Genomic DNA, 9,799 nt, shown 5'->3' on the forward strand with positions numbered 1-9,799 from the left:
AGGCAACAGTCCTAAATCCTCAGAAAAACTGGAACATTTCTAGCTGATTTCTGAGTGTATTAAGCTTAGCCTGGAGTGTTTTGTTTTATTTTGCTTTGTTCTGTCTGTTATTACTTAAAAACACTTAAATCCTACTTTTTATACTTAATAAAATCACTTTTCTTTATTTATAAACTTAGTGTAAGTAATCGTTACCGGGGGAGGGAGTCAAACAGCTGTGCATATCTCTCTTGCAGTGATATAGAGGGCAAGCATTTATCATTTTATCCTGTACAAGCTTTATAAAGAGTAAAGCAGATTTATTTGGGGTTTAGATCCCATTGGGAGCTGGGTATCTGTGTACTGGAGACAGGTGTCCTGCTGAGCTGGTTTCAGTCTAGATCTGCAGCTTTAGGGGCGTCACCCAGAGCCTAGGTCTGTGTTGCAGCTGGCTCGTGTGTCCGGCTCAACAAGGCAGGGTTCTGAAGGCCCAGGCTGGAAGGGAAAATGGGCTCAGAGGTCATTTCAGCACATGAGGTGACAGTTCCAATGAGGGTCTCTGTGACCGAACCCGGCACAATATGCACCTGGGTTCCTTGCATTTCCTGTGATGCTTCCCGTGTTTTGTCCATTGATTTCAGTTGGGGCCTGCAGATCTTGTTGGAATACAAACAAATTAAAAATAATAACAATATAATAATGAACAAAACTACAAGGTGCTCTCCGAAATTATTTTCTAATGGACTGGGAATTAAATTCACCTGGTTCTGCTCCCCACCACTAAACCAGTACTGAATGAAACAGATTCAAGAATTGGTTAGCAGTTTATTCATTACTTTTCTCAGGGCATCCTTCACCTCCGTGTTCCTCAGGCTGTAAATGAGGGGGTTCAACATGGGGATCACCAGCATGTAAAACACTGAGGGCACTTTGTCTGTGTCCATGGAATAGCTGGAGGTGGGACGTAAATACATGAAGAGGAGGGTGCCATAAAACAGGACCACAGCGGTCAAGTGGAAAGTGCAGGTGGAGAAGGCTTTGTGTCGGCCTTCGGAAGAGTGGAGCTGCGGGATGGTGGAGGTGATATAGACATAGGAGAGGAGGACAGTCACAAAGCTGATCACTGTAAGGCAGGACACTAAAACAAACATCACAATCTCATTGATGCGGGTGTCAGAACAGGAGAGTTCCAGCAGTGGAGGGACGTCACAGAAGAAATGATTGATGATGTTGGAGCTGCAGAATGACAGCCGAAATGTACAACACGTGTATATCATTGAATCCACCACCCCCACAGCGTATGCCCCAGCCACCAGCTGTTTACAAAGTTGCCTGGACATGGTGACCGTATAGAGCAGCGGGTTACAGATGGCCACATAACGGTCATATGCCATCACAGCCAGCAAGAGGCACTCAGCATCTCCAAAAACGAAAGAGAGATACATTTGCACAGCGCAGGCAGTGTAAGAAATGCTTTTCCTCTCGGCTAAGAAATTCAGCAGCATCTTAGGGGAAATTATCGAGGAAAGGCAGAGGTCACAGAAAGACAAATTCCTGAGGAAAAAGTACATGGGGGTGTGGAGTTGAGGATCAATCGTGATTAACAAGATCATTCCCCCATTCCCCAAAAGGGTGATACCATAAATCAGTAGGAACACCCCAAACAGGGGAACCTGCAGCTCCGGACGATCTGTCAGTCCTGAGAGAATGAACTCAGTCACCTCCGAGTGATTTCCCTCTTCCATCTCCTCTGAACAGAGATCAGGCTGCTCCAGAGATGTGAGCAGGTGGATGGTGCAGAAAACCTGCCCTTTCTCTGGAATGAGGTAAGTGAAGATAAATGGAGATCAGTTTCTTAATGGGCATCAGTACCCGCTCAGGGAAGGGCTTAGTCCACAGAGCCAGATGTTCACAGCTGGTCATTCCAGCTGTTCCATAAAATGCAGGCACTGTGCAAATACAATGACATGCAGGTTAATCATGCCCCCCACACAAACACTCCCGTTCACTAATCCAAACAGAAAACAGTGATTTGTGACTCTGCTGTGAGAGAATCAGTCTGAAGAGATTATTCCTTCTCAAAAGAAGGGGTGAGAGTAAAGGAGTGTCACTCTTTCTACCCTCTTTTGGCAAGGGGAGCTCTGTGGCTTGGCATGTCGGTTTGGGGTAAAGTTGCTCACTGTGCTAATTAAGCTTTTGGGCATTTACTTGAGACTGTACGAAAACCGAGAGACATAATGGGAAGCCCTGGCTTCAGTGACTAGGTAATTGTCTATTTTTTCCAACCAAGGATGTCGCTCCTTCAGCCAAAGGGGTCGGAGCTGTGACTAAGGGTTTAAGTGCTGGACGTTTTCAATTTTATACCTGCTGATCCCCATGGTGTCTGAGTGTGTGCGTGTGACTGTAATTCAGGACGATAGCACCTACCTGCTGAGAAGAGAGAGAGAGAGATGTGGTGGCTTTTCTCCAACGACAGAAACTGCCAGTTGGGAGCATTTGGGAAATTTTACACTGAGATATGTGATCTATGGGACACGATTCCTGAAGCAACTGGGAATACCTGAGCTCAGAGAGACACAACACCTATTAATATGTTCAGTGAACCAAAGCTACCCTCGGTTAATTGGTGCCCTGGTGATTAATTTGACCTCCTCTTTCTACTGTGTTATTCAATGATGTAATTTCTACCAGAGTTACAGAGTATGAGGTTAGGGGTATATCTTATACTGCTGTTTTCAGTGCAAGCCAGGTACTGTGTAGAGCTGATCCACAAAGGGTTTTTTTGTTGTTGTTGTTTTTTGTGGAGACCGAAATCTTTTTGGTAAAAACTTAATATTTTCACGCTGAAATACCACAGAGGTGCCTCAGATACTGCGCACCACCAATCTCTTCCATGGGCCAGGCTCCTAGTCTGGATTATATCCCCCAGCATGCATGATGGTCTTTCCTTTTGCTGAACTGCCCTGGAACATCACCTGAGTCCCACAGCCATGGTTTATGGAGGAGGAGAGTTTGGTATGTTGATGGAAATCTTATAATTTCCAAGGAAAAGATTATTTCATGGAAAAAATAGTTGAATGGAAAATCCAATTTGCCATACAAAAAACTTCTCAAGAAAAATTTTCAAACAGCCTTAGCAACAAATTTGGAATCAAAGTAACAGAAAGTCAGATAGAGGTGAAACGTACCAATTGTTCCCAGCTATTGCTGATATCTTCTCAGTCATTCCTGGTTTCAGAATCCCTCATTCTCCTGGCCCCAATAGGTGGAATGTAAAATCTGCAAGACATGTAAGAGTACTCCAGATTATCTAGCTATTTATAGAGTGAGAATCATCCAAGGTATCCTATGTCCTTCCCTTGCTAGGTTACTCCCCAAAGTAGGAAAGATAGGTTCACTCCTTTCTCTTGATGGAGACCACATGATGACCAGAGGAGCTCAGGAGACCACAGCATGCTACGGACTTCTGCAGTTCACAAAACTATCCCTCTTGCATGCATATTATCTGCACACAAAGCTCATCTGTAAAATTCTAAATAAATCTATGAGTCAACCAGAAATAGTCATTCTCTCATCTTAATATTAATACAATTTTTTGATAATGTATGTGAAGTTATAAGATGACGCTTTATCTTGTTATTAATACATGTTCCAAACTGAGGCTGGCAAACTGGTCTGTCTCAAACAAAGAAATGTGTGCTCTGCTTCATTTTGTATCTAAACAGTAACCAGAGTCATCAAGCAGGAAGGGAAACAAAGAAAGCCCAAAAAGGTGAGGAAAAAGCAGCAGGGAACATCCTTCTACACAGAGGATTATAAAAAGAAGGGGTAGACATCCCAAGGAATAACTTGCTCTCTCTCTCTCAGCCCATTGATTCTCTGCATCTGAAGGGATAAAGGAAGCAACCATTGGACAGGGGGTGTGTCCTGACCTAAGAAATTAGGTCAGTAAGAGTGCTGAGAGTATGTGGTGAGGAAACATTTGCTTTGAATTTCTCCTCATTTGTTAACTTAGGCACAAGTTGCATTCTAGCTTTATTTTTCTTGTAACCATGTCTGTCTTCTATGCCTTCTCATTTGCACTCACTTAAAATCTATCTTTGTGTTCAATGAACTTTGTTTTATTGTTTTATCTAATCCATTGTGTTTCAATACAAATGTCTGAGAGTTGTATGCATATTCGTTCTGAAAAAGAAATAATGGACAATGTAACTTGTATTGTCCAGGAGAGGACTGGGGAGCACAGGACATACATTTTGGGAGGGAAATCAAAGACTGGGGAGTGTGTTGGGGTCACCCTGCAGTATAACCAACGGTGGTGAGAGCCTGAGTGTAACCCAACCTATTCCTGGCCAGGCTGTAGTTACAGACACATGCTCAGAGTGTGATTTGCATGCTAGATGGTGGTTTGTGAGTGGCCCAGGTGGAAGCCAATTCAGCAAGTCATTGCAAGGTTGCAGGCAGGTGTGACACAGCTCATGATTAGTCTAGGTTGGACCCTGGTATCTCAAAGCCACCATCTGGAAAATATCCTAATAACACCAAAGGTGTGGTACTGACTGACAGTTGTGTTTGATTGACAGAAAAGGGTGAGGTCACCATCGGGATGGGCCCATGCACTTATCCATGGCTGCAGATGGACAAGGAGATCGTGATCATCACCTCCGCCCAGGGAAATCCATGGCAGGCCCAGTGATGACTCTTCCCTTCTTTACTACTGTAGGAGAAATTATCCCCGACAGGTGTGGAGGCTTGGCTGGTATTATCACTGCTCTGGGGCATGTCGGTGCCCCCTTCTCCTAAGTGGTGCCAACCTGTGAGTCATTGCAGTGTTGATTGCATTAGGAGGAAAAATTGATAATCCAAGTCACCGATATTCTTTGCTATAATCTGTGGGGGAGGGGTTACAAAGAATGTACGCAAAGTCCTGCTTCCTTGAACACCAGTAGAAACAAACAGCAATCTCTGTATTCAGAAACTCCCAACTCTTTCACTCCAGGTCTGTGCTCAGGAAACACTATGCCCCTACATCCTCTAGGAGTCATGCTCATAAATCCTCCACCTGCCTTCTCTGCCTCCTGTGACCCAAAGGTGCCTGGGGAAGTCCTCACTGAAAATGCCAAGGTCAGGGCAGGCTGCAAAAAGGAGGATATTCCCCAAACTGGTGGTTAACACTCAAGATCTCTGCAGGTTTCAGAGTACCAGTCATGTTAGTCTGTATGCGCAAAAAGAAAAGGAGTACATGTGGCACCTTAGAGACTAACAAATTTATTTGACCATAAGCTTTCGTGAGCTACAGCATCCAATGAAGTGAGCTGTAGCGCTCAAAAGCTTATCCTCAAATAAATTTCTTAGTCTCTAAGGTGCCACAAGTACTCCTTTTCTTTTTGAAGATCTCTGCAGATGCTGCAACAAAGTATCTCCAAGTAGGCCAGCTCCCTCCCAATTCTTGTGTTAATTTTATTTAGTTCCTATAACTTATAGTCCGTGAAAAAGAGTGTGATGTTGCACCCCGTAATTGTTTATGGAAATATGCTTATGGTTGTAAATATGACAAAAGTGGAATATGTTTTATGTTAGATATGCCAAGTAACATATCTCTGCAAAGGTTATGATCTACAGGATATATTCATCCCATTTGGATGCATGTATCATTTTTGTACTCAAAGTTATGAATATTGGCTTTATCCCCAAGGAGATGCCTGAAAGAAACTGGACTAAAGGACAGTAACTACAGGGGTTTGAGTGATTGCTGGACGCAGACTAGGATGAAGTCTAGTCTGTAAAAGAGGCTTATTGGAACATATCTGAGGGTGAGCTTTACCTGCATTTGTTTTTCTCCTGTATGAGGCTTAGACTTGCGTGTTTTATTTTATTTTGTTTGGTAATTTACTTTGTTCTGTCTGTTTTTACTTGGAACCACTTAAATCCTACTTTTTGTATCTAATAAAAACACTTTTTACTTATTAAATACCTCAGAGTATGTATTAATGCCTGGTCAGGGGCATAGAGCTGTGCATATCTCTCTATCCGTTTTATAGAGGGTGAACAATTTATGAGTTTACCGCGTATAAGCTTTATATGGGGTAAAATGGATTTATTTGGGGGTTTTGGACCCCAATGTGAGCTGGGCATCTGACTGCTGGAGTCAGGAGCACTTTTTCAGCTGTTTCAGTTAAGCCTGTACCTTGTGGGGGAAGTGGTTCAGACTTGGTTCTGTGTTTGCAGCTGACAAGCGTGTCTGGCTCAAACAAGGCAAGGTACTGAAGGCAAGGTATTGAAGCTTAGGCTAGCAGGGAAAACAGGCTCAGAGGCAGTGTCAGCACATCGGGTGGCATTCCCAAAGGGGGTTTCTGAGACCCAACCTTTCACATGGTGTAGCTAAGCAGGGTCTGTGCACAGCTGACTGCTTTGAAACATTGGTAGTGATTTTAAGTGAGTTTTGGGTGTGGTGGCAGGAGAACAGACAAAGTGGTTCCTGGTTTGTTACTGTCTGATTGCTTATTTCGGGTAAGGGAAATAGGGACAGAAAAATAAGCAAAATAAGTAAGAGTGAAGATCAAAAGAAGCTAAAACTGCAGAAGTTGCAGACTGACCAGAAAGGCTGAACACTAGACACTGGTAAAGTCTCTGTTAACTAAGAAGCCCCTGATCTGAGTGAATTTCAGTTTCAGTGAACTGCAGAGGGGTGTGGTCCAGCAGAAAAAAGCAGGAAAATGATGACCAGTGAGGCAGCTGCTGAACTAGAGCTGGCCAGTCTGGAAACAGAAGAGAAGGCAAAGGACCGGGAGTTTCAATTGAAGATCAAAGAAGCTGAGGCAACTGCACACAGAAGGGCTATGGAAGCTGAGGCAGCCACTTACAATGAGCCCTGGAGTTAAGAGACAGAGAAATACAGGCCCAGATTGAGGTCCAGAAGCACGAACTGGCTGTTGTGGAGCGGAAGAGACAAAACCCTCCAGGAGCTGCCCCACTTCCCCAGAAATACACAAATGGAAATGACTATGTCCGTGGTATGATGAATCCAGTGACACTGCTGAATATTTCCTCACCTTTGAGAGACTGTGCACCCTCCATACAATTCCTGACAATCAAAAATTACCACATTGGTAGCAAAATTGACGGGAAGACCTCTCAACGTATTCAATAAGATGCGTATTGATGATGCTTCAAACTATGGTAAATTTAAGGAACTGGTTTTGAAACTGTCAAGGTTCCTTCCCCACTCTGAACTCTAGGGTACAGATGTGGGGACCTGCATGAAAACCTCCTAAGCTTACTTTTACCCGTTTACGTTAAAACTTCCCCAAGGTACAAACTATTTTACCCTTTGCCCCTGGACTTCCACTGCCACCACCAAACTTTATCTGGGTTCCTGAGAAAAAGTAGTTTGGACACGTCTTTCCCCCCAAAATCCTCCCAACCCTTGCACCCCACTTCCTGGGGAAGGTTTGGTAAAAATCCTCACCAATTTGCATAGGTGACCACAGACCCAAACCCTTGGATCTTAGAACAATGAAAAAAACATTCAGTTTCCTTACAAGAAGACTTTTAATAGAAGTAAAAAAGAATCACCTCTGTAAAATCAGGATGGTAAATACCTAACAGGGTAATTAGATTCAAAACATAGAGAATCCCTTAAGTTACAAAAAAGACACACAGACAGAAATATTAATTCTATTCAGCACAGCTATTTTCTCAGCCTTTTAAAGAAATCATAATCTAACACATACCTAGTTAGATTACTTATTAAATTCTAAGACTCCATTCCTGTTCTGTCCCTGGCAAAAGCATTACACAGACAGACCCAGACCCTTTGTTTTTCCCCCTCCTCCCAGCTTTTGAAAGTATCTTGTCTCCTCATTGGTCATTTTGGTCAGGTGCCAGCGAGGTTACCTGTAGCTTCTTAACCTTTTCAGGAGAGAAGATTTGTTTTCTCTGGCCAGGAGGGATTTTAAAGGGGTTTACCCTTCCCTTTATATTTATGACAGAAACAGTTTCAGATTACACCTGAAACCTACAGGATTAAATTCAGGAGTCTTAAGCGAGGATCTGGATTGAGTAATGTGGCTTATGTAAATGAAATGCGAGATTTGTTACATAAGTGGGTGAGGGGAAAAGGCATTACAAGCTTGGAGGAAATGTGTGATTTGGTTACTCAGGAACAAGTCCTGAATATGTGCAGTGATGATGTAAAACAGTATTTGTGCGACAAAAAGGTGGATGCAGTGAGTGGATTGGCTGAGGTTGCAGACACTTTTGAGCTGTCGCAAGCTGCAGTTAAACAGAAACCAGGGGCAGAGGGACACACGGTTGGGGGAAGCAGAATCACCGTTTTACATCAGGGAAAGAGGAGGTGGGGTGTTCACCTCCCCATCCCCCTGTTAGTCGTCCCAAGTCACCTGTACGCACAGAGGAGTCTAAGAGGTGCTTGGATTGTGAGTCCACTGAGCACCTGAGGAATAAATGTCCTTTGCTGAGTGGGAACAGGCAGCAGGTATCACATTAAGCTGCTGCTTCTCAGAGCCAGGCTGCTGCCTCTTTCCACACAAGATTTGTAAAGGGGGCTTCTACACAACCGAGCAGTGAGCCCATGCATGCTCTTAAACTGAATGGGAAAGTTCTCCTGGGATTGAGGGAGAAGGATGCAGACTTTTCTGTGGTCAAGAGGGACCTGATCCAGGAGAAGGATTTGTTGCCAGGGAAAATGGTAGAATTGGAACTGGTGGGAGGTTAGAAAGTCCTTGCCCCTTTAGCTAAGTTACACATGGAAACTGGTGGAGGTTCTGCCCACTTTTTGTAGGGGGGCTTTTTCCCTGGAGGAGGGTGAAAAATCTGCATTTAAAATGCCAGAGCCCTCCCTTGTGAATCACGTTTTAAGGAAAGACTGAGGGTCAGATCTCCTGGAGGGGAGTGCCCACCCAGCTGACCTGTTGGGAGCAGAAAGTGGGGTAACTGAGGGGATCTTTCCGATCCAAAGCACTCCATTAAAGAATGTTATTCCTGTTACCCTTATAAAAAATAACACTCTCTCTTCAAGGCTGGTGGGAGAAAAACTCAGCACTTGGGAAGCTTCACAAAAGGGAGCGGCCGAGGGCAGGCATGGTTGCAGTGCCCCTTTCCTTGCCAAAGCTGCAAACACAGGCCTGAATTAAAAGCCTTCTCCAAAGAGGCAGAAGAATCTGCATCAGAGCCCCTACCAGGGTACACAAAGGAATTGGGAAATGCAATAGACACTAAACAAGGTAAATTGTGTGAACAAAGCCTGTCCGCCGAAGATTTCCTGTTACTATTGTGTCTTTTGCTACTTCCTCTCTGGGTCAAGACAAAGGAGCTCATGCTAGTGGTAAATCCTTTAAACATGTGGGACACACCTGCTTTGTGGAAAAAAAACACTTTTGTTCATGCTAGGGATGGTGGCAAGACAGTCCCACAAGCATGTTGCTTTTCAGCTTATACCTATAAACAGGCTGGAAGCTTGGCACCACAGCAAAAGCATAACAGGCCTACGCTGCTGTCTGGAAGGGGAAACTGAGGCACACTGCCTCAAGGCTAAATGCCAAGACAACTCCACTTTAACAGATATTGCTGTCTGCATTCTGTTAGCAATACTACACCCCAACTTGTTTTCAGGCATCTGGGGACCAGGAACCCCAAACCTTGCTAGAACACCTATGAAAGACCTCCTACGGTTTAAAAGTACTAAAAGGGGTTGTGACCAGAAACCAACAGGGATTTTACATGTGCTGCCTCTGCCATGGACAGTGTCCAAGTCTCTGGCAGTATGTTCAGGAGGAGGGTGTGACGTTACACCCCATAA

At 44.1% G+C, this 9,799-nt stretch overlaps 1 protein-coding gene across 2 annotated transcripts; it reads right to left on the reverse strand.

Moving 5' to 3' along the window:
* Positions 1-785: 785 nt before the first annotated feature.
* LOC141989878 (olfactory receptor 5W2-like) lies at positions 786-3,717 on the reverse strand. 2 transcript variants are annotated; one of them, XM_074956799.1, is made up of 2 exons: positions 3,709-3,717; positions 786-1,724 (listed from the first exon to the last, which is right to left on the reverse strand). In XM_074956799.1, the coding sequence occupies exons 1-2, from the start codon at positions 3,715-3,717 to the stop codon at positions 786-788; spliced, it is 948 nt and encodes a 315-aa protein (XP_074812900.1). The 2 variants fall into 2 exon arrangements, with proteins under 2 accessions (XP_074812900.1, XP_074812901.1); XM_074956800.1 differs by lacking the exon at positions 3,709-3,717 and having other exon boundaries at positions 786-1,816.
* Between the last annotated feature and the right edge of the window lie 6,082 nt (positions 3,718-9,799).

The sequence above is a fragment of the Natator depressus genome, chromosome 6, assembly GCF_965152275.1.
Source record: "Natator depressus isolate rNatDep1 chromosome 6, rNatDep2.hap1, whole genome shotgun sequence".
Lineage (NCBI taxonomy): Eukaryota > Metazoa > Chordata > Testudines > Cheloniidae > Natator > Natator depressus.